Genomic DNA, 25,294 nt, shown 5'->3' with positions numbered 1-25,294 from the left:
GCATTCATAAACTGCATGATGCAAATATTTCTGTCATTATGAAGGGTCCTCAAATAAGATTTTTTTTTCCCATATCTCATTCAGTCTATATAAAAGGTAAAGCTTTCCAACCCTTATTCTCTCTGTGTATATAGTGGACCTGCGGTATCCACTGGAATTTGGGTCCAAGACCCCTTGTGGATACCAAAATCCATGAATGTTCAGGTCTCATTAAATGCAGTGGTATAGTAAAATGGGGCCCTTTATATAAAATGGCAAAATCAAGGTTTGCTTCTTGGAATTTATATATATTTAAAATATTTTCATACCGTGGGTGCTTAAATCCATGGATAAAAATTCCACCATATATGTGGACTGTTGACTGTATGTACCATCAGAGATCCGACATGGTGTGGTGGATTGAGCATAGGAATAGAGCTCTGGGGACCAGGATTCAAATCTTTTCTCATCTGTCCTGTGATAGGTTTACCTTAGGGTCATCATATGCCAGAAACAATTTGAAGGTACACAATAATAATATTCCTTCAAGTTGACTGTTGACTTGTGGTGATCCCATCAATTTCATAGGTTTTTCTTAGGCAAGAAATACCCCAAGGTGATTTTGCCAGTTCTTTCCCTTAAACTATAGCCTACAGCACCTGGTATTCCTTGACAATCTCCTATCCAGGTATTAACACAGATAAGTTAAAATTTCTCTCTTAATATCCGGATTCAACCTAGTTTTATTGTTGCAACGAACAATGTAAAATGTTTTGGAGATACTTGCTTTCCATATCACAATCTCTCTTTGGAAAAAGGCTTATTTTTTCTCTAGAGAATGTTCAGTAGTATTGTATTCACTTTAAAAACAGCTGCCCCAGTCTACATCAAGCGTAGACAACAGGTGTGTCCCAAGTCTTGACTGCCATTGCTGGAAAAATAATGGCATTTCCCCTGGGAAAGATGGTGCATTATGAATGTGCACTTTGTTTCTAAGCAGAACTGCCCTCTTTGCCATTGTTATCACATCAAAAATATGGCTATTTTTTCCCCTGCCAGCAGCTTCAGAAATGACAGTTAAATGGAAGTGGTGGTAGGAGGTTTAGAAGAAAAGGATGGCAGGGGGAGGTTCTAGTACACTTCAAGGAGACAAATGCAGCTCCTGAATCTTTGCAAATGGTTTGTATTTGCAGAAAAGGAGATGAAGAATATGATAAGACTTCTGGAGTTGATTGTGTCTCTCAAATGTGCATCAATATGGTCTCCAGTGTATCTTATCCAGGGGCTCTTTCTCATTACACATTTATAGCATTATGATTCCACTGCTATGGTTCAATCCTTCTGAGTCTTCGGATTTGCAGTTTTTAAAGGGGGAAATAGATCCAGAGAGCTCCAATGCCTCACTGAACTGCAGACAGAATTTCATAGGATGTTGCCGTGGTAGTTAAAGTGGAATATTGTGCTATATTTGTGTAGTGTGAAAGAGCCCCGGTTAATAGGCCCCATCCTGCAGATTCAGGCCAGTGACCTGCCTGCCTGAGTTGAACTATCTTGCATGTGGTCTTCTTCTCTTTTTAATATATTCTACCTTTCCTAGCATTATTGTCTTTTTTTTTTTACCAAAGTGAAAAAACAAGGTTTTATTGCAAATTTAAAAAAAAAAATTAGGAGAAAAGACAATCATTACAATCATTAACCGGCTGAACCAACAGGATCCGTAAGAGAGATGCAGACACTGGACCCAAAGGCAGAATGGAAAGGGGGGGGGGGGAAACTCCAAAGGAAGGGTGTCCATATTTTATAACTTCTCAGTCAGGAAAGAAATCACTCACATCAAGGCTCTGCGTCTTTTTGGCACTTGTGGGATGCATGGTCCTTGCTTTCGTCTCCCAAAGTCTGAGAATCAGGGGCCCTTTCGCTCTCGGCTCTGGGTTCGGAAACCGTGGCGATGGCCATCTCATCTTCTTTGTTCGGAGCCTCCTGCAGAGTGGGAGGTTCCTTCAGCATCACCATCCCATTGTTCTCCTCGAACTCCAGGTCGGTCTCTGTGCTGTTGTGGGATTTATACTCCTCACTGTCTGTCTCTGACTATGTGGGCTCGTAGGTTGAGTCCTCAGGGTCATCTTCATCCGGCAATTCCTGGAGGAGCGTTTCCACCCAACACTGGTGCTCTTCCAGAAAGACGTCGTCCTCCTTCCTCTTGCTCCCTTTGCCCGACGGGTTCACCGACATGTTCAGTGTCTCTTTGGGGATGCAAGATCCCCAACTCAGCTCCCACTCAAGCCACCTGGGGAGCAAGGCTAGAATAAGCCAGGCTATGATTCCCAGTCGCTTCTTGGCATGCCGTACTGGTCTTACCGATGAGCGGACTGGGCGTTTCAAGCCCGCGAGGGCTTCTCTTCTCCCATGGAGGGCTGAGCAAATGGAGATGAATTTCTGAAGAATTGGGATCAGATACTTCAGTGGGCAGAGGCGAACAATTCTTTCCAGCCACAGCCTCACATAGCTCCCCAGAGTTCCCTGGAGGACAAGTTCATCCTGGCCAAGAGCTTGCTTCTCTTCTTCCAACACCATTACAGCTGAGCCGAGAAAGTCCTTCGCATTATTGTATTTTCTAATGAGTCATGCCTTCTCATGATGTGTCCAAAGTATGACAACTTCAATTTATTCATATTGGCTTCCAGGGATAGTTTTGATGTGATCTGTTCTAGGACTCATTTATTTGTGTTTTGGCCATTTAAGGCATCCTCAGCACTCTTCTCCAGCAACACATCTCAAATGAATCAATTTTCTTGCTATCTGCTTTCTTCACTCTCCAGCTTTCATATCCATAAATGGTTATGGTGAATACCATAGTTTGGATGATCCTAACATTAGTGTTCAGTTGTGTATCTTTGCTCTTTAGGTTCTTTTCTAGTTCTTTCATGGCTGCCCTTCTCATTCCTAGTCTTTTTCTGATTTCTTGACTGCAGTCTCCATTCTGATCAATGTTTGATCCTAGGTATGGGAAATCTTTCACTATTTTGATTTTGGTGCAACCTTAAAGCCCAAAACAAACAAACAAAAAATAATAAAATAGAGGCAAATGCAATATAGAGATCACACGACAAAAATGTACATTTTTGTTCATTCCAAAAATTCACAACTGAAAATTCAGAAGTATAGCCATTTTAATTTGCTATATCAGTATGCAAAGGTCCGATAAGATCTCTTTCATACAACTGAAAATTGTTGTTATTGTGTCCCCTCAAGTTGTTTTCAACTTGTAGTTTTTGGAAGCTGGGAGTGTGTGATTTCTCCAAGGTTATCCAGTGGGTTTCCATGGCCAAACAGGGATTTGAACCCTGGTCATACTCATAGTCCAATACCCAAACCTCACTGGCTGAAAATACCACAACCCAGTGATGTATTCAAATCTTTTACTCCATGTCTCAAGTCAAACCTCAAGTCTCTACCTTCAAGTCTCTACCTTCAAGTTTCAAGTCAAGTCTCAGATCTTTGCAAGATACTTTCAAGACAAGTCTCAAGACAAGTTTCATGCCTGGAAGCCAACTTTACAGAAAAGTTACAGAAAAAAGGGAGGTGGTGTGTGTTTCTCGGAGAACAGCAAGTGCATTAGACAATGGGGTGGGGGTTGAGGTCTGTTCAGCAGCCTGTCTCTGCTGCACATTGAAGGAGTCTTAGAAGCTTTAGAAGGATCTTTCCACTTCTAGTCTGTTGCCTAAAGCATTTATTGTTCGCCTCTGAGAAATGCATCCCATACACTGGAAGCAGGCCTTTCCTGCTGCTCAAAGTGAATGGCATCAGCAAGTTGGTCACTAAAAATGTACAGGTTGTGAGTCAAGTCGAGTCAGTGTATCATTTATTGCTGAGTCAAGTCCAAGTGGAATCATTGAAGTAACTTGAGTCTGACTTGAGTGTGAGTCAACGAGTCTACACCACTGCCACTACCTTCTACAAGGTGAAAAGGGTCTATTCCTTAGCCCTGGCAATTGCACCTGTCCTTTGGCTCCAGATTTCTTCCTCCTGAACTGAGCCAGTAACTATAGTGTCTTCTGAATACTTGTAGGGGTTACATTAGCAGTGTCAGGAGGAGGAGGGACTGCTGATGTAGCAATGTGAGCTGCCAACAATAGTGGTGAGAAAATAGGTTTCCTGAGGGAGGGTCTTTTACCCAAGGGTCCTCAAAAACCTGTAGCTGGCACTGACTAAGCCCTTGAACTTTGTGCAGTTTAAACAGAGAGCAATCTGAGCAGCCATTCAAAGGGGAAACTGAAACTGCACATTCCCGACACATCTCTTCTGACAATCACATTGTTTTTTGGTTTTCTGAAAGCTCCTGGGATGCTGGGTTCTATATATTTTCTTTCTAGGAACAAGGAAACTGATACATGAAGGGACCCAGTCAGGCTGAAGTAGCTTGTTGTATTCTGTTGCCTCCAGCAGAAAATGTGAGTGACAGCTCCTTCTGCCCCATTCCAAAGTGGTTAAATATAACCTAAATAATCAATAAATTTGCTTTTTTAAAATGGTAACTCTGAATCTGTCACTTCCGGAGTGCAAATCTTGTCCTCCATACCACTCAGTGACTTTGGGGATATCCAAAGTATTGCAATAAAGCAAGATATCTGGTAACAAAAAACCTCATTTATTACCAGTTGGGACTTCCTAGAAAAGAAAAGTTGGGAATTCCTAGAAAAGCAATTGTGTGAAGATTTTCAAATGATGTCATGTGACATTGCAATAATCATGTAATTATCCTGCAAATAAAGAGGAATTCTAGTGCTGCTTTTCATTCATGGGAGTTTGCTATGCTCCTGTCACTTTTCCCCATGTGAAAATCTCCATAAACAACTAGTGGGGCAAGGCTCTCAATGGAAGGAGAAAAGAGAAATCCCAGACTTTAATATTTTGTGTGTGTGTGTGTGTGTGTGTGTGTGTGTGTAATATTAAAGCCTGGGATCTCTCCTTTCTTTTTCCACTGAGAACCTTGCACCACTCACAGCAATTCTTCAGTGTTTTAAAAGGGATGCAGGTGAATGCCATAACCCGTTTCTGCCAAAGAGAGATATTTGGGAAGCAGTGGTGTCACCTCCTGTTTGGGTGTCACCTGGTTCAGTCTGCAACACTGCACTCTCCTAGTGATGCCCCTGATTAGGAGATTTATAGCTACTAAAAATGATCATTGTCACCAAGTGTGCATTTTTCCACCCCCCTGGAAGGTGGTGAGGAGAGCAGAAGACCTTGAAACACAAGAGCTGAACCACAGAAAATGGTGGAAGCTAAAAGGTCACTTATGACATTTTACAGAAGAAAGGTGCACATTAAAACCATACATTTTTAAAATGTGAAATCACATGTTGCCTCCTAGAGAGGACATTAGAATCTTCTTTATTATAATTCATTTTGAAAGGACCCAGCATGTGGTGGGTCTGGAACTGGAGTTAATATGGTAATGCTACCATATGGTAATGCCATATATTAGTGGGTATAGAATGATGTTGATTAAAGGAGTAAAGAATGAAAGTCTGTGTGCATGTAAGAGAGAAATGGAAATCTACATTGTGCAATGCATAGATATTTCCTGGAGGGTTAGCTGTAGTCGTCTCTACATCTGTCAGTCATTTTCCTTTTGAAACCTACATTGTTGCCCTCTCTTTAGGAGGCCTGATCACCCTCTTCTGTTAGTTTCATTTAAAGCCCTCCAGTGGCTATGTGTCACAGACTTTGAGAGCCAATGCTCTCACAAGTCATTTAAGGCTCTCCCTACTCTTGAGGCCATAACTAGATTCAAATAGGAGAAACTGGGATGAGAAAGGTCTAGGCTCAGAGACTTGCAGCTCTTGAAGGAAATGTGAAAATTGCTGCTTTAAACAGAGAAAATATTTCCTTCCTGAGCTCTGGGTCCTGCCAATTTCTGTTCAGCTTTAGCCTGTTACTGCTAAGATACAAACTTTCTGCAGTCTTCTTCCATGGGTGCTGTCTCATACATCCTGCCATAAGAAAAAAAATCCTAACATGTGCTGTGTGCGACGATGTCATTTTAAACAGGTTTGGTAGGAGTTGTAGGACCAAATCACATAGTCAGTGTCAATATTTTAACAATGGAAAAACAAACTCTGCAACCCAAAGTAGACCAGTAAGAATATGTTCCCAAATTTGTTAGACAACTGCTCCATAGTGTCAACTAAGTTACTAACTAGAAGGTTAAGAGGTGATATGATAGCCATGTTTAAATACTGGAAGGGATGTCATATTGAAGAGGGAGCTAACTTGTTTTCTGCTACTCTAGAGACTAGGACCTGGAGCAATGGATGCAAGCTCCAGGAAAAGAGATTCCACGTCAACATTAGGAGGAACTTCCTGACAGGGCTGTTTGACAGTGGAACAAACTCCCTCAAAGAGTGATGGAGTCTCCCCCCTTGGACATCTTTAAACAGAGGCAGGATGGCCATCTGTCGGGGATGCTTTGATTGAGAGTTCCTGCATGGCAGGGGGTTGGACTGGATGGCCCTTGTGGTCTCTTCCAACTCTATGATTCTATGATTCTATGAGTTATGTTGGATCCTCATTCATAAAAATGTGATCAGTCTTGGCTCCTTGTCTTAAAATAATAAAAATAAAATAAAATAAAGTACTGAAATGTATGACGGGTGGAGGATTTTAAACCCCCCCTTTTTTCTGTGTAGGTTTTCACATGAACAGCTGCAATTTGTTCCTGAAAATTCTGTTTGTAACAAACAATGCCTTTGGAAGCAAAAAGCATCTGAACCTGGCAAGATTAGGGCAAGAAAACAGTAAACAGAAAGAAAGGTTTAAACACTTTCCTTTCAATGCATTGCGGCCCCATTCTAGATTGGGGGCCTCCATAGCTGTTTATTTCTGGGAATCCAGCATGGTCAAGTCTTTTTTAAAAAAAATGATTTTAAGTTCTGTTACACTTAATAAATACTGTTCTTTATGTACTGGGTATTTCCCCCCATTTTAAAAACACTTGAAGCTATCTTACACAGGTCTGTCTTGTGCAATGTTATCTACTCACCCTGGCAGGCATCCTCTGCATCTTTCATGCATGCTTCTATATGAACCTTTCAACTAGAGATGCAGAGGGATCAATCCCAGGACTATCTGCATGTGAGGTTTATGCTCTGTCTCAGATCTTTGGCTCTCCTCCAGCACACACAGCTGTTTCTAGGAAACATGGACAAAAGAAAGAAAGAGATGAAATGTGGTCTATGAAAACCATGATATAGACTTGCTGCAATTAAGTCTGCAAAATATGCTTAGAACCCTGTGTGGGCATAACATGTCAGACATTTTCAGGAGTAAAAAGGCCTGGGAAAAAAAAAAGGGGGGGGGGAGTCTTGGGGATCATCTGAGTCCTCCATGTATCTGTTATAACAAGTAGATGAAGAAGGAGTAGAATTGTGCCCATCAGCCCTGCTTGCAATGTACACACTCTGTTGTGGAGCCATGGGTGGAATCCTCTCCCCCAATACTTTCAACAGTGGCTAGTGTTTGCCATGTCAGGGGCAGATGAAATCCATTCTGGGTTTTAGTCCAAGCTCTAAGGGAGGCATGAAAGAAGATACCAAACTCGTTTGGGGGATACGGTTCAGCATGATGAATAGCTCCTTTACTCTTCAGACTAAATAAAGCCCAGTGGATTTGCTGCCCCACTGATATGGAAGCTCCCAGCTACCACTTTCTCCATACTATATGTTCATGGTCCTAGATCAATGTTCCCCAAACTTTTTTGGGCTACTATTTCCTTTCCTCTTGGGTGACAACCCTACAAACCCCATTTATTGATATTAGGTCTACTCTTGTACTGCAAATTGTGTTCTGTGTAGACAATAAAATGCTCATTGTCAGAAAGCCATAAGGGAGGGAGACAGCCAGTTCTCAAGTTCACCCCTGTGTATATGTATTTTCCTGGAAAACAGGAGAGGTCTCAACAGACTGGAGGAGAGCAAATTATGTCCCTATCTTCATAAAGGGGAAAAAAAGGACCCACTCATGGAAGACACCACAAAGGCCATCCAGACCAACTGTCTGCCATGCAAGAATACACAAACAAAGCACACCCAACAGATGGCCATCCAGCCTCTGTTTAAAAACCTCCAAAGAAGGAGACTCCACCACTCGCTAAGGCAGTGTGTTCCACTGTTGAACAGCTCTTATCAACAGAAGGTTCTTCCTAATCTTTAAATAGAATCTCTTTACCTGTAGCTTGAATACATTGCTCTGTGCCCTAATCTCTGGAGCATCAGAAAACAAGCTTGCTCCAGCCTCAATACGACATCCCTTTAAATTTTTAAACATAACTATCATGTAGGGTTGCCATAAGTCAGGACGTCCAAACCGGGACAAATGTAGGATGACATTTTCAAATGTAGGACACTTTTTTTACATGGAGGAACCCCCCCCCGCTCCTTCCTGGCCTCTGTGGAGGCCGAGGCCCCCTCAGAGGCCGGGAAGGAGCTGGTGGGGCAGCCCGCGTGGGCGTCCTCCTCCTCCTTCCTGGCCTCTGAGGGGACTGAGGCCCCCTCAGAGGCCGGGAAGGAGCCCGCGGGGCGCTCACGATCGCGGCAATTGCGAGCGGCCTTCTTCTCCTTCCTGGCCTCTAAGGAGGCCAGGAAGGAGCCCGCAGGGCTGCCCGCGATCACAGCGATTGCAGGCGGTCTCCTCACTCCTTCCCGGCCTCTGTGGAGGCCGGGAAGGAGTGAGGAGGCCGTGGAGAGGCGGAGAGGGTGGCGTGGCCACTCGCAGGAGGCGCCGCCTCCACCTGACCTCCTCCACCCCAGGCCTTGCTGCCCTCCTCTTCCTCCGCCTCCTCTGCGCGGCCATGCGTGGTGGAGGAGGAGGAGGGCAGCGAGGCCCCGTGGGCTGCATCCAACCCGGCTGCAACTGGGGTTGTCCCGGCTTTTGGCGGCACCCAGGACGGGGGGGGGGCGGTGCCGCCAAAACCGGGAAAATCCTGGTTGCAGCCGGGATATGGCAACCCTACTATCATGTCACCCTTTAACTTCTCTCTCCAGGCTAAGGCCACAAAATTTGAGTCCAGAGACTGTATGCAGCCCATGGACTACCCTATGTCCAGCTTTAGATAAAGCTGCCCAGTGCTGCCAATTAATTTTTGAACCACTATGGCCTTTGTTTGCTACTTTTTGGATACCAGGACTCAGTGCCCACAACACACTGCAATTGAGAAGAACTTTTACACTGCACTCCTTTAAAACAGACAGGATTTTAAAAGAGAAAGTATAATCACTTTATGTCCAGCTGTTGAATTTTGGCTGGCTGTAAGGCTTTGAAAAGCAGAAGGGGGGGGGGAAGTGTGGCTACTGTCAGTAAAGAAAATTTATCCTTGTTCTAGATTCTTTTGGTTGAGGGCATGGCTGTTTGAAAACACTGCAACAAAGGAGAGTCTCCTTGCTTTATTTGAGTCTTCACATAACTTTCTATGTGTTTCTATTGCACTGGTCTTTATGTGGATGATGATAAATCAGAACTCTCTACAACTGCTGTCAGACAGCAATTTGTATTTTGCAGCACTAGAACATTATCTGTCTGAAGTTGATTTCCTTTCAAGTCACACCCACACCCCACGCACACTCTAAAGGACAGATAACATGCACTTGTATTCCTGATAAAGGTTAATGTGCATTACCCTTTCTCTATTGAAGGGCTGTCTAACTAAGGGTCCACCGGTAAGGTCATTAAGATTTGCGGGAGAGGCTCTTTGGAGGATACTGCTCAGGCTCACTTGATGGGCATGTTTGAGAGGCACTGGGGTGGGCAAAATGAGAACATTGCCCCTCAGAATAAGAATTTTGCACTCCCCTCCATGAAATTTTTCTTTGGTCCCCAAATTTTTAGTACTGCAGAGAGTGATGCATTCAATTTTCTTTACTCATAGGTTGCAAATGGAAGAGTTCTAAGGCTGCTGCCACACTGCAGAATTAATGCAGTTTGACACCTCTTTAACTGTCATGGTTCCATTCTACAGATTCCTGGGATTTGTACTTTGTTGTGGCAACAGAGCTCTCTAACACAGAAGGCTAAATATCTCACAAAATGGTAAAAGCCAGAATTCCAAAGCATTGATCCATGGGAGTTACTTAAAGCCATGTCAAACTGCATTAATTCTGCAATGCAGATGCAGCCTGCACATCATTTGTTGTGATTGCATTCCCTTGTTAACTTTGCCTGGCCCTTTGTTTTGGGTATCTAAACTGGGTTTCTAAATGCTCAACTGAAGTTTTAAGTCACTGCAATGCTAGACATTTGGGGACAGAAGGAAAACTTGGGTCCAGGACAGACGGGCCAAAAGTGGAATACTGCCACCGATACTTGGGTTCTGGAGCACATGGCAACTGCATGCTCCGGAATCCTAGCATGTGATGGGAGCCACCATCTTGAAGTAAGTGATGTGCAGCGTATAGATGTTGGTGCGTGTTGCTTACATCATGAGTGTGCTTACTTGTGACGTGCGCGTGCCATCCCAGAAAGAACCTGTTTTTTCTGGTTTCTTTTTGTGGTGGAGGGACACCAGGCATCCTTCCACAGGCAAACAGGCCACCACCAGACCACTCTTTTAGGGCGGTTTGTACTGGGCTTTCATTTGGGGGTAGAATTCACCCCCAGTGAGATGGTTTTATCCTGTGTAAATCCAAAACAAGGGAATAGAAATGTACTCCCAGGGATCTCCAACTATTTTCCTCTCTCCCTGTTTGTAGAAAAGGTGCCAAAACACACCATTTTAACCCCATGTCTTGTATCATTTTCAGTAGTGCTGTTGTTTTTAATGTTTTAAATCAGTGGTGGGCAGCTCCCAAAGATGTGGGGTAAATTTTCTTCCCGAGACCACTGACGCTATATCCCCCAAAGGGCTGCCATACTGAAAATAGGAAAAGGCTGGTGAACCTTTATTAGATAATTTTAGCAGGAGTTAATGTTTGCTGAAATTCCCCTTTTAACTCAGTCGTTAAAGATACAGGAGACCTCTCCAGTTTTTACTCTGCCAAACTTAATCTCACAGATGGTCACTTTGTGTTTTGAAAAAGGCCTATGTGGGCATAAAAGAAAGTTGAGGGCCTTGAAAATGTTTCCTTTCAAGTCAAGTCAACATGCAACAGAACAGCCAATAGCTCTTGTCTGTAGGCTTCATGGTGCACCAATGGATGTTTTTGGGGTGAACATGTTTTGTGAGGCCTCACATCTGTTTTGAGGGTGAAAGGAAAAGTGAGCACCTAGGGAGGGCATGGAGCCTTTAGCTTGCCCCTCTCCAGGTTAGGTGATGGCTTTAAATTTTGGTTTTATGTTTTTTAAATGATTATCTCCCCACCTTTGGACTTTATTGCACTGCCTCCGGTGCTTGAATTACTTTTTCCAAATTTGGCTCAAATTTGGAAGTTAGGCTGATTTTATCACATGGACTTTTTTCTCAAAATGGCTTCCTGTTGCCTCCAGTGTTGAATTTGGACCTTGTAAGTCGCTTTGGTAGCCATTTTTTTCCAAATCGGAAGCCAAATTCGGAAGAGGTAAGTTGGGCACCGAAGGCATTACAATAAAGTTGTTTCACGTCTTATGATCTACACAACACCACATTAGTATTTCTTCTTTCTCACAAAAAAATAAAATAAAAATAAAAATAAATAAATAAAACAGCCCAGTGGTCCCTTTGGATCTGTGGATTTGACTGATTGAGGCTTGTCACACCCCATATTATTAAATGGTGGCAATATAAATGTGGGCACGCTGAAGCATGGGTATCTATGACACGGTCATTTAATAACATGAGATTTATCATCCACATTTTCCATGTGCGTGCAGGGCCTCAGAACCGAACCCCTGCAGACCCAAAGGGCCCACTGTATAAAAATACAATATAGTTGGATACAGTAATAATTATATGTAGTAATAATTGTATGTAAAAATATATGTAGTTGTGATTTTTAAACACCACCACCAAGAGCAACAAATGTATAAAGCAGGGAGTTTATGCTACAGCCCAAAGGCAAAGAAACTTTTAGAAGTCAAGATAGACATCATGTGGCAGCCATCTTTATTAAGTCACAGATCTCTGTCTCTTCATTCTCTTTCTGAGAATTTCTCTTCATTCTCTTTCTGAGAGTTTAGGACCATGTCTACTGATTGTTACTTTAAAACATGAACCACCTTTACTACACAGGCAGAGAGGCTGCATATTAAGATAATATGTTAGCAAGCTTGGAAATGTTACTTTGGAGGATTTGGAAAGCTGCAATCCAAAAGTCAGCTGGAATTTATACTTATGGATGTATAACCTAAAGTTACACAGCTGTATTGGATCCATCTTTATGGTATCTATGGGGGCATTCCCACTTGGCAGATAAAATGGATTATATTGGAGTGATTCTGATTCGGATTATGTTCTGGGAATAATTCAATTTTTTCCCATCATTTCCATTACCAAAAGGGGCAAATTACCTCGATTCATTTAGACCCTGTTTTCGTTCCTATTTATTTATCTCCCCAGACTAGAAGGAGGCTTGTCAAATCGGATCAAGGAGGAGAAGGCAGCGGGCTTCATTATTGGGGAGAGAATCTTTGGGGAAGAGAGAAGATAAGGCTCGATCCCCCCCCCCCCCCCCCCCCCCGGGGGTGCCAGGCCCCCCCTCCCCCAAATCGCTTTGCCTCCCCCATTGCTCCTTGGGCTGTTTGGGGGGGGATCAAGCAGGGATGTCCTGCAAAGCCCATCCCATAGTTCCTCTGGAAGGAACCTCCTTTCCCAAAATCGCTTTGCCTCCCCCATTGCTCCTTGGGCTGTTTGGAGGGCAATCAAGCAGGGATGTCCTGCAATGCCCATCCCATAGTTCCTCTGGAAGGAGCCTCCTTTTCCAAAATCACTTTGCCTTCCCCATTGCTCCTTGGGCTGTTTGGAGGGCGATCAAGCAGGGATGTCCTGCAATGCCCATCCCATAGTTCCTCTGGAAGGAGCCTCCTTTCCCAAAATCGCTTTGCATCCCCCACTGTTCCTTGGGCTGTTTGGAGGGCGATCAAGCAGGGATGTCCTGCAATGCCCATCCCATAGTTCCTCTGGAAGGAGCCTCCTTTCCCAAAATCGCTTTGCCTTCCCCATTGCTCCTTGAGCTGTTCGGAGGGTGATAAAGCAGGCATGTACTGCAAAGCCCATCTGCTGCTCAGGCAGAGGTGAAAAAAGAAAAAAATAGTTTAAAATGGTGTTCTGTGTCTCTCCTCACACATCGGTCTATGAATGAGGAGCAGAGGGGAGGTTGCAATCCACCGGGGGAAAGTCTTTGTGAATTGAAGAAAATGGCGCTGGCAATGCAGAAAGAGAACAAAGAGGGTGACAGCCCCAGGCCAGCCCCTTGAGCACTGCTCCTCCCATCGTCAGGTTCCTGAATCAGACACCCTTTTGTTCCCATTCGGATACAGCGAATCGTACCCTGCTTTCAAAAATAACTCGCGTTATAACCTACTATTTTTTTAAACTGAATTATAGGCTGATAATTCGGTTTAAACATTTTAATTTGATTCTAATTCAAGATGCTGTGGGAACGAATGAGGGGTAATGGAGATTACATTCGAGCTTCAGTGGGAACGATGCACCCTAAATTCGGATCATGACCCGCTTTATAGGTAAGTGGGAATGACCCCTTAGTAGTCATGATTGTGGAACTATTGCTATGATCATAACTGCTCCCCCCAAGACTGACTTTATGTGGCATCAGCCAAATGGAGAGAACGAGGGCCATTCAATTGGCAATCAGGGTATGAGAAGATGATTTTCTATCCACTGCTGTCAGCCAGTAAAGGTACGATAATCAGAATCAGGATCTCTAGCAGACTTCATTGTCTGCCTCACTGGGTTCTGGGAAGGGAATGAAAACATTATCTTCCACATCCTAATAGCCATCAGGATGGACCCCCATCACTCCATGTGGCTGATACCTGTGGTAAAGTAGTTGGGTGGTTGAGTCAAGAGACACTACTTAGCTATGCAGCTCAGGTAATTATGTAACTGAGGCCTGGCACACAAGGGCAGGAAGCGGCATGGTGGTGCCCATTTTAGTGCAGCAACTCCATGCTCGGGAACCCTAGTCTGTACAGACACTGGAATCATGGCGACCTCCCGTCCACATGGGGGCCACCATGATGCTGCTGCTGCCTTACAGCGACCAGATGTAGCTTACAGGAAGTGGCGTCATGGCAGCGCCCCTTCCTTCTTGTGACGCCACAAAAAAGAAGCTGTTCTAGGCAGCTTCTTTTTGCTGCGCAGCGTTGCCCCATGGTTTGGTTGCTGTGGCAACACTGCGCAGAAGATAGGGAGGGGGGATGTTCTGCCCATCTGTCTCGGCCCTAAGTAGCACATATAGAATTCCAGGCTATGTTTCCAAATTCTAAAAAGTAAATAAATGTACTTGACATGAAGGAGAGCAACCTGGAGGCTTCTGCTTTTGGGATCTAAACAGTGAACAGTTTTATTATTGTTGCTGTGTGACTCCAATCCATTTTTGACTTATGGCGACCATAAGGTGACTATATCATAGGGTTTTCTTGGCACGTTTCTTCAAAGAAGGTTTGCCATTGCCATCCTCTGAGCTTGAGAGAGTGTGACTTCCCCAAGGTCACTCAGTGGATTGGAACCCTGGTCTTCAAAGTTGTAGTCCAACTCTCAAACCACAAATTTATACCTTGTGTAAACTGTGAGAAGTAGTAAGGAGCCTGTGGCCTGCTGTGGCAAGTGGCCAGGACCATTCCACACTTTTTTCAGTAGACCCACTCCAGCCTTTTTAGAACCTGGGTGGAAAACAGTAACCCATGATCTGTCCTCCAGTTCAAGGCCCCTGATGCATTTGTTTCCATCAAAAAAGTGTAAATGGTGCAGAGGAAAGGGGGAAGGCCTTCCGTGGTACGAAATGACCCCGCATGGGGAGCGAAAAAAGGAAGATGGCCTAGATATGGATATATGATGTCAGAGATCCCTTGGTGTATGTATCCCTTTATCTGCCAATTAGATTAATCTCTCCTGAGTGCAATTTGTTGTCATGGGGGGGGGGGCATTGAGTTTCATGCAACAAGGACTGATGAATTTCTTTTCTTTCCTGGCCTCAACCCATACAGTCTCACTATCTAGAGATCAAAGCTCTCTGGAAAGTTGGTAAATAGAATATGCTAGCTTTGATGCATGCATAACTCCCCTTGAACACATACACCTCCAGAGGAAAATGTATCCTTTTGGCGAGGCTGTAATGTACTCGCTGCTCCGTCCACTTAACAGTTGCTGGCAAAGAGGAACAGATTTCAGGGAAGACTTAACGAAAATATTTCCCCTTTGTTCTTTTTTGGAGCTATTACAGTGCTTTTTTTGTGGGTGATGAAGGATCGGTTCTCCCCCTCTCCTCACTAGCACCCCCCACAACTTCTAAACCAAGCTCAATAGCCTTCCAGAAGCAGGTAACATATAACCAGTTTCATTGTGATGCTAAAGAGTTCTATTTAGCTGTATTTAAACTGGATATCATGACTCCACACGATGACCTTTCACTCCTGGGAAGTAGTTTTAAATTCAATCCGCGGTAAAGGAAAAATCCTTCCAATTCATTGGCTGTGAAAGGTCACAAGTGAACTGTGTTTTGATGGTATCTGCTGCTTTAGTGGCTTTGGTTCTCAATATACATGAGCATCAAGAAGATGGGGCCTGAATCGCCTCATTGTCTTGCCAGACGGAGCTGCAAGGAGCCTGAGAAAGCAGAGCAACAGGAAAAAAGATACCTGGCCAGAGGAAAAAAAAAAAAGAAAGAAAAGGGCCAAGGTGAAGAGGGGTCCAAGCTGAACTGTACAGCGCATGCATGTCACAGATGCTGGATGTCTTGGGTTTAATGATTGAGAGGTCCAGGCAAAAGCAGAGTAGGGTTGCAAAAGTTCACCAGGCACTTGGAGAGCAGCTACTGAAGCAGTCAGTATAGGGAAGGGGTGGGCAACTGTGTTGGGGAATGGGGTCCTGTACCACTTCTATGTTCTCAGCCTCAGGGGAAGGCAGCGGCAAACCTCCTCTGAACACATCTTGCCAAGAAAAGCCCATGATAGGTTCACCTTAGGGTCACTATAACTTGGAAATGACTTGAAGGCAGATAAACACATCACTTCCACTCATTTTGCTTTTGCTATATTTTTGTCACACCCAATTTAGATTTGGCTTTATCCTTGGCCAGTTTTTAGCCTTGTACGCTATTGTGTGTTTATTGTTGTTGTTGTGTGCCTTCAGATTGTTTCTGATGTATGGAGACCCTAAGGAGGCCTGGTGGTGCAGTGGTTAAATGCCAGTACTGCAGTCAAAATGTTGTGAGTTCGATCCTGCAGGGCCCCAAGTTGACTCAGTCTTCCATCCTTTTGTAGGTCAATAAAATGAGTACCCAGCTTTTTGGGGCAATTGACTAACACACTGTAAACCACTTAGAGAGTGCTTAGCACTATAAAGTGGTATAGAAATGTAAGTGCTATTGCTGTTGCTATATTGCTAAGGTGAACCTATCACAGAGTTTTCCTGGCAAGATTTTCTCAGAAGTAGTTTGCCTTTGCCTTCCTCTGAGGCTGAGAGAGGGTGACTTGTCCAGGGTCACAAAGAGGGTTTCCATGGTCAAGTGGGGGTTTGAACCCAAGGATTCCCAGAATCCTAGTCCCGGCACTCAAACCATCACACCACATTGTCTTTACCTTCCTTTCTTACTATTGATCTGTGTAGGGCTAATAAAGCAAAACTGTGATGTTTCCATGCATTCTTATAGTGGAGTTGACAATTTTCAAGTAACATTTTACCTGAAAAATGAAATACAAATTTTGGGAGAAGCCTACCACCAGCACCACCCATCTCCTCCTCCTTAAAGAAACAGTAGGAATCATTCCATCCACCAAACACCCTAAGGCCACATCTCTGCTCTTTAAGACCTACAATGACTGTTCTGTACTCCAAAACCACTATCTAAGGGGAAGACCTGAAATCAGTGGTATAGCTCCAAAGGCACAGCATGGTTTCTGATAGTTCTGCTTCCATGTGTCACATTCATCTAAGTCAGGGGTAAGCAAAACGCAGCCCTAAGGCCACATGTGGCCCTCCAAGCCTGTTTTTGTGGCCCTTAGCCCCTCTACAATTTCCATAGTGGCCTTTGTATTATCCCCTCAAAAGTGACTCATATGAAAAAGCCTCCAGGATTGGACATTTTCCTTTGAAATAGAGAATAGGACCAGCCTGTATTATTTAAAACTTTTAAATAAAGGGGACATCTGCCCACTCCCCCCCCCCCTTTTTGGTCAGTTTTGGCAGTCCATGTGGGCCTCAAAAAGTCTCAGAAACAGAAAACTGGCCCCTGGACTTACCAAAGGTCTTCACCCCTATTCTAAACCGTTGCTTCTTGCATTTTTGGAGTCCTCTTAATTCCCTATGGGCATCCCTCCTCCAACACTTCACAGATGTAAACCAAGCAACATCAGTGTGTGTTAAAGATGACAAAGGTTATCAAAGGGAAAGAATGGAGAAGCTACAAGAGGTTGCAGCAGTTTACTTTTTCTGAGTCTACTGGAAAGGACAAGATTTCACCCTCTCCTCTCCTCTCCTCTCTGCTGCCTTGATCAAGTACCAACTATTTTTGTACTTTGAGCTCATTTTGCAGCAACTGAAGTAAGTGAAGAACAAAGGGGGAAACTGGGAGAAGGAGAAAGAAACTGGGACATTTTAAAAGCAGCTGAAAAGTGAGATGACGGAGGATTAATCATCACTGTCCCTGTCAATGCAGGGCAGTTGAGGGCTATGCCTCCGTCGCTCTCCAAGGAGTATCTGTTCTGTTTTTCCTACAGAGGCTGTACTCCATACAGCTGTGAAGTCAGCTGCAGCTCACACAAAACCCGATGCTTTTGATTCATCTTAAACTGAGATAGGAATCAATGAGGGCCATTTTATGGGCCCACCATAGCTTCCATATTAGTGTCCCAAAATACCCCCATCCATTCCAAGGGAGGCATTTTGGCACACTTTTGCTCTCTGTGGCCATCCTAGGCCTAGGACAGGCATTTTTCCCCCAGTAGGAAATGACCCAGAAATAAACTTAGGGCTTACTCCCTGACGAAGAAAAAAGAGTCCCCCTGGGCCTATTTTAGCTTAGTGCCCAAAATACTATGCAAATGACCCACAATGAACCCTAAGGGGCTTTGGAGGCAGAAAAAAAATTCAAATAAAATTCCAGTTGGTATGATTTGGGGTGTGTTGCCCTCCCAAGATCCCCAGGGTGGGATCAGTGCTTTCCCCTGCCCCACAGCAGTTGTCAACCCCTTGTTTTAAAAGTGCCAGAAGACTTTTTCCTTTCCTCTTTTCTGCTGAAACAGATGAACACAGGATACGGGGTTGAAACTGCCATGGTTGCCTTATTCGATGATCTTTGTGTGGGTATCGACAGGGGAAGTGTGACCCTGTTGGTGCTCTTGGACATCTCAGTGGCCTTTGATACTATTGACCATGGTATCCTTCTGGAATGCCTGAGGGAGTTAGGTATTGGAGGCAATGCACTCCAGGGGCTCCATTCCTACCTCTCAGGCAGATTCCAGATGGTGATGCTGGGGGACAGCTGCTCTTCAAAAAGAGAGCTGACATCTGGCGTCCCTCAGGGCACCATCCTGTCCCCGTGCTGTTTAACATTTACATGAAGCCGCTGGGTGAGATCATCTGGAGGCATGGGGGGTGTTATCAGTACGCTGATGACACCCAAATCTACTTCTCTATGTCCCTGACTGCAGCAATGACTAAGAATGGCATCTCTCTTCTAGATCCCTGTCTTGGGTCAGTAATGGGCTGGATGAGGGAAAATAAACTAAAGCTGAATCCAGAGAAAACAGAAGTACTTGCAGTAGGTACCCCAAGTCCGGGGAAGGAGATTTGTTTACCAGTCCTGGATGGGGTCACACTTCCTTAAAGGATGAAGTTCGTAGTTTGGGAGCACTCCTGGATTCGTCTCTACAATTATCATCTCAAGTGGAAGCGACGGCCAGGAGTGTTTGGTACCAGCTTCGGTTGATATGCCAACTGCATCCCTACCTGGACCAAAAGGACCTTGAAGCAGTGGTACTTGCACTGGTAATCTCTCATCTTGATTTCTGTAACGCTCTCTGCATGGGGCTACCCTTGTACCAAGTTGGGAAGCTTCAATTGGTTCAAAATGCAGCAGCCAGATTGGTCACTGGTTCATCCAGGTTTGACCACATAACACCTGTTTTAAAATCTCTTCACTGGGCACAATACAAGGTGTTGGGCCTGAGTTACTTGTGGGAACGCTTCTCCCTACATAATCCGCCCTGTACTCTCAGAACAACTGGGAAGAATCTATTAGAACATCAACCAATCAGATTTGTAATTTCCCAAAGAGCTTTCACTGCAGCTGCTCTGAAATTATGGAATAGTTTCCCGGAAGAGATCCATCTTATTGCCTCCTTGGAAGCCTTCAAGGGGGCACTTAAGACGGATTTTTTCCGGCGAGCTTACCCACCTGACCTTGTGTAAGACATACTGTTCCACTTTCTGATCACTGTATAATTGTATTGTATTGCTGTATGACAATGAGCTAGTTTTAATGTAATTATTTTTATTGTATTTTATTTATGTGTTCTTGTATGTATTTTATGGGTTGTAATCTTGCCTCAATCCATTCAGGAGAGGCAGGAAAATATAAACAAACAAACAAACAAACAAACAAATAATTATTATTATCATATCTGAAACACTGTATCTCAAAACTCTTCATCTTCCCAATTAGGTGGCTTTCATTGTTGCATTTTCCAGGAAAGCAACTAACTCCCACTTGTTGCAGGTGTAGCCTTCTATATCCCCAGGGAGGAAAACAAACATGGGAGTGATGCTGCTGGTGGAATCATATCGCTACACCTGTTGAGTGTAAAGGGTCCCTTGCAATGATAGAATTAAGGTATTCCTAATACAAAGTCTGCCTTGTCATTTCTCATGGTTTAATTAATTGCCCCAAGAGGGCCAGCTCCTCCATTCTGTAAAGTGACAAAACCATCTCAGGGGACAGATAGTAGGGTAGCTCTTTCAACCTTTCCTGTCAAGTTCTACTGCCTTTCTTCCAGAGTGGGACCTAAGGTGTCTCAGAGAAGAAATCAGCTAAAACCTGACAATACAATTTCAAAAAAAAGTAAAGTCATCCCATTTTTAAAAAAGAAATACCGTTGGGTATGACTGGACATTCATGTCAAGTAATTACCTTTACCTTTACCTTTATACTGTTTTTACTTCTTGATATTTCAGTAAATACATTTTACTTTTTCATTGCATAGATAGATTAAATTACAGGGAAAAGGAGTAGTCACGTTCTACACAGCCTGGCCTGTATTTCCAAGCTAGACTGTTGCTCTTGGATGGGATGGCAGAAGATATCTCATTGCTTGTTTTGGATTCAGTTGTGATTCCCATCAGCTTCTGTAGGTGGAAAGGAAGGGGACATAATCTTGCCCTTTGCCTCAGGAAGTAAAATGTCTTGGGTTGGCCCTGGCCCTCAATCTAAGCAGCAAATGCAATGCCAGAAATTCCCATGTCCACTTTGTGGAAGGTCAGGCCACAAGGTCATTGTATGAAACTCTTCAGGACCAGGACAGCCAGTCTCACTGTATGAATATTCTGAGATTCCATATAAATTCTACATGTCTTTCATTCATACATAAAGATCGCCCTTGTGAGCCAGAGCCCTGAATTGTGGCTGCCTGCGGCTAGTTTAAACTTGCACATTCAAAGTAAAAAAACATAATAAATAAATTATACTGTAAGTTTAGCATTCATAAATTAAGGCTCCCCTTTGCCTTCCTTCACTGCCCTTTATGACTTCTGCCCTCCACTCCCAGATCCCCTAAAGAAAGTCCCATTGTGTGTAAAAATGCCCGATAGTTCACATATATTCACTAGGAAGGGCACACCCAGCCACTTTCAGACTAACACTGTTATATGTCAGAAGTACGTAGACAAATTTCTTTAGCTCAAACGTGAAGAGTCTTCTTATACATCAATTCCTGTGATGGAAATGAGGGAATAAAACAGTATTGTTATGAGATCTCACTTCCCCCAGATTTGGAGTTCATAATTTTGTGAAGTGAGAATTTTAGCAGATATTGTTTGTTACTTAATAATGTGACAAGCAACATTATCAAGTAAAAATGAGGGGAAAACTAATTGCTGGGTTGGAACCAACCTACCTTACTCTTTCTTTAATCATACCAAACCTAAATTAATCATTTTGTCTCATTAATTCAATGGGACTGAAGTTGACCAAGTTTGGTCCAAGATAGGATTGCCAGAATGAAAACTGGAGAACGTTCCCCTATTATTAACAGTCGTATAGAAGAGGAAACTTCAGCAGATGTTGCTTGTCACATTATCAAGTAACAAACAATATCTGCTAAAATTCCCACTTCTACACAACCATTAAAGATAGGGGAGCTCTTACCAGTTTCACTCTGGAAAACCTGGTTATAGTGAATTATTTACTGCATTTATATCTTGTCTCTCCTCAAAGAAGTTCAGGATGATGTACAGGTCTTCCACATATTTTGTCATTATAATATTTCTGAGAAGCAGATTAGGATAAGAGATAAACCAACAATTCTACAGAGTGCTGGACTAGGACTCCTGGAGAAGAAGGTTTAAATCCCATCTCTGCCACAATAGCCCACTTGGTGACCTTGTGGGGATCTCACCGTGTCAGCTGTTAGGAAGGATCCAATTAGGGTAATTTCTGAATTTAGCTCAAATTGCTGAGAGGAAAGGTGCCAACAACACCCTTGCGAGACTGGGTCCCGAGATGTCTACTTGAGGTCCACAAGAATCCCTTGAGAGACGACATTGAGACAGACTGCTCCAATTAAGTCCAAATATTTATTAAAAGGGGAAAATAAACACACAGCAAAAGGGCACACACATACATGCACACACACAATTCTTGATGAAAGTAAAGGAGGGAAATTTGGGAGAGAGTTGAGAGAGGCAAATCTACAGGAGATACTTACTTCCAAAGGCTTTTCTGGGAACCAGATGTGGATGTAGATGATGAAAGGACACGGCTGCCGAAAGGTGGGGGGAAATGACCGAGGGAGCTAAAATCAGAGTTTGGTCTGATGTGAAGCCAGGCTGTATTCTGAATAGTACATCAGTGTGTGCTAAGACTGAGGCTTATATAGACAATTTCTAGCCTCTAGCAATGAACTTAATGGCTTAGCTGCAGCTAAGACAAAGGGTGTAAAGACCTGGGTTTTTGTTAAACGAAGGTGAAGAACTGACTTAGCCAAGGCATTCAGATCTGAACACAATCAAGGAAGGCAAACAGATGACTAGATGGCCAATGACTTAATCACTAGGCCATCAGGTATGAGGCTGAAAACAAACAGCAGGTATTGTACTGGTTTTTGGAGGAGATGGTTTTTCTTGTCTAGCAACTCCCAAACTTCCTGTGGGGAATTTCCAGTCCTTTTCTCTAGGGCTCCTACTCCCTCCTTTGCAAGCTGCCTACATGACATCCCTGCTTTGGAGAAATGGCGGTGTCCCTAGGTCAGCTTGGGGTCAAAGTGAATTCCACACACACTCCAAAATTTAACAAATCAATATGCTCTAACATAGCTTAGAAAGAAGGCAATAGCAACCAGTCTCTGAATAAATCTTGCACAAAAAAGGGAAAGTGTGGCCTATGGCCTCATGTGGTCCCTGGACCATGAAGTCCACTGCCAGTGCCCCAAAGCTGTACAACCCCAATCATTTTTAAAGATTGTGTATATTTGGGCATTTTTTTTGTCCCCAGACCACACAGAAAGCCCCTCAAATGTGTGAAAATACATGAGACCCCAGAATCCCCTACTACTCCCAAATACCTTGTTTTCCTCTGCAGTTCCTCTCAAAATGGTGACTGGATGTGACAGGATGCCATCAATTTCACAGCAGAATGAGGATCTGCACCTGTCTGTTTCTAATAACACATTCTAGTCAATCCTCTTCCCACTTTGGCTTTGCGCAAGTGTATTAGACTACAATGCTCTCTCATCAGATTACTTTTCCAAGCTCTGCTTTTCTAGTTCTTTGGATACTGTTTGATATCTTCTGTTGAGGTAAGGCTTAAATGCATTCCCTCCAACATTTCACAGATGAAAATTGGGGCACATGTGGCTAAGCACCATCAGATTGTGGATGGGATGGCAAAAGAAAAACTCACAAGCTGGGAGAGGCTGCAGTAGTTTGCTTCTGTCTCATCCTCCTGGGAAGGAAAAAATTGTGCCCCCCCTTCCCCCCGCTGAGTTGTGTGTATGTGCCTTCAACTCACCTGTCATGGCAATATCTTGAATTCCACAGGGTTTCCTTAGGCAAGGAATATTCAGAAGTAGTTTTGCCTGATCCTTCTTCTGAAACATAGCCTACAGCATCTGGTATTTGTTGATCTCCCACCCAAGTATTAACCAGAGCTGACCCTGTTTAGCTTCAGATGATATCAGGTGCTTTTAGGGTATTTAGTTAACTGAGTGCAAACTACTTTTGCAGTCTGAGCTCCATTTGCAACAACTGAAGTAAGCTGAGGCTAAAGGGAGAAAAAAAGAAAAGAAAATTGGGATAATTTAAAAGCAGCTGAAAAAGTGGAACTTCATAGGGTCAATTAGAACTGTTCATGCCAATTCAGGTGTGTATTTCATGGTACTTCATATGGATTTTTAAAATTCACGTGTGAAATTTCATTCAAGCTACAGAGTTTTACAGTTTTGAGATCCATATAGGGAAACTGAAACCTGACGCACTGTCAGCTTCTGCGATTCCAAGATACTTAAAAAAAAAAAAAAGCACCCTTCCACCCAATAAAGAAAACAGGGAAACTGAATTATGGCAGGGATATGAAAATCAGGATTTCCCTCTGACCACTGGAGTGAATGCACCCGATGTTTTTATGTTGCCAAGAGGCATTTTTCTGATTGTAACTTTCAATGAACACGTGGATGGCCTTCTCATTGGAATGTGTGGCTATGTGTTTTTAATACTGTCAATAAATGTCTTTCCTGGAGACTCATGAGGGCAATCGTGGAAGCTGTTAACAAAGTGTGAAAGGGAGAGGGCCAGCAAAGGTTAATCATATGGCTGTCCGCTAATGACCTCTCCAGCCCCTGGTTTTAAACCCTCTGCTACTTGTAAAGATCCATCACGTGAGCAATTTCCTGTCTGAAGTTGCCTTTATGGAGAAGAATAAAGCCTTGCTTTCTTGTGGAGAAAGAGAGCACCCAGCAGGGATGGAGGTTATTATTTTTAAGCTGATCTAAACACCTGGGTTTCCTGGTAGAGCCTATTAAACTTCTTCCATTATGTCTAAATATTTCACTAATTCCCACCCTTGTACTACTAGACTAAGGCATGGCTACTTAAAGCTGAGAGATTTGGGACAGACACATGGGGCGGGGAGAAATTAGTCTGTTCCCTGCACCAAATTCTCATTCTGTGTTCATGGTGGGGTGGTGGAGTTATTTGGGAGGGGTTTCCTTTGCAGAACTTTGATCCCACTTCTGTCTTGTACACTAACTTGTGCCTGTGGGTCAGTCATTGGTCTTACAGGCTTGGTTACTTGCCTTCTCTCAAAATGCATGTGGCAGTAGTTCATCTGAGGTCAAAAGAGCCACCTGATGTATGGATGTTCATATCCCACCTCTGCTGTACTCAGTTTGTGGCCTCCATCTAGCCCACTTCTCTGTTTCCAATGGTAGCCAGCTAAATGGCTCTTGGAAATGTGCCAGGAATCTATAAGGGGACTGATGTTCCCTCACTTCTCCTGCCCAACATATGCATTCATTGAACATGAAATTTTAAATATCTGAAGGCATGTCAAATTGATGATGATGATGATGATGATGATAATAATAATAATAATAATAATAATAATAATAATAATTTATATCCCGCCTCTTCAAAAAAAGATCAAGAATGGAGCAAGCTTGCTTTCTGCTATTCCAGAGACTAGGACACAGAGCAATAGATGCAAGCTACAGGAAAAGAGATTCCACCTAAACATTAGAAGAAACTTCCTGACAGCAAGAACTGTTTGGCAGTGGAACATGCTCCCTCAGAGTGTGGCAGAGTCTCCTTCTTTTCAGGTGTTTAAATAGAGGCTGGGTGGCCTATTGAGGGTGCTTTGATTGTGTCTTCCTACATGGTAGAGGGTTGGACTTGATGGCCCTTGAGGTCTCTTCCAACCCTGTGATTCTATGATTCTAGGAAATTGGTACCATGGTGGATGGG

At 43.5% G+C, this 25,294-nt stretch overlaps 1 protein-coding gene across 1 annotated transcript; it reads right to left on the bottom strand.

Annotated features, from left to right (window-relative positions):
* Positions 1–1,812: 1,812 nt before the first annotated feature.
* On the bottom strand, positions 1,813–2,553 carry LOC121925991. The gene is given in 1 exon segment (XM_042458547.1): positions 1,813–2,553. A coding segment is annotated over 1 exon segment (741 nt).
* Between the last annotated feature and the right edge of the window lie 22,741 nt (positions 2,554–25,294).

Source organism: Sceloporus undulatus, chromosome 3 (genome assembly GCF_019175285.1).
Source record: "Sceloporus undulatus isolate JIND9_A2432 ecotype Alabama chromosome 3, SceUnd_v1.1, whole genome shotgun sequence".
Classification (NCBI taxonomy): Eukaryota; Metazoa; Chordata; class Lepidosauria; order Squamata; family Phrynosomatidae; genus Sceloporus; species Sceloporus undulatus.
The sequence above is the reverse complement of the archived record's forward strand: the minus strand, read 5'-3'. Positions and strand labels throughout refer to the sequence as shown.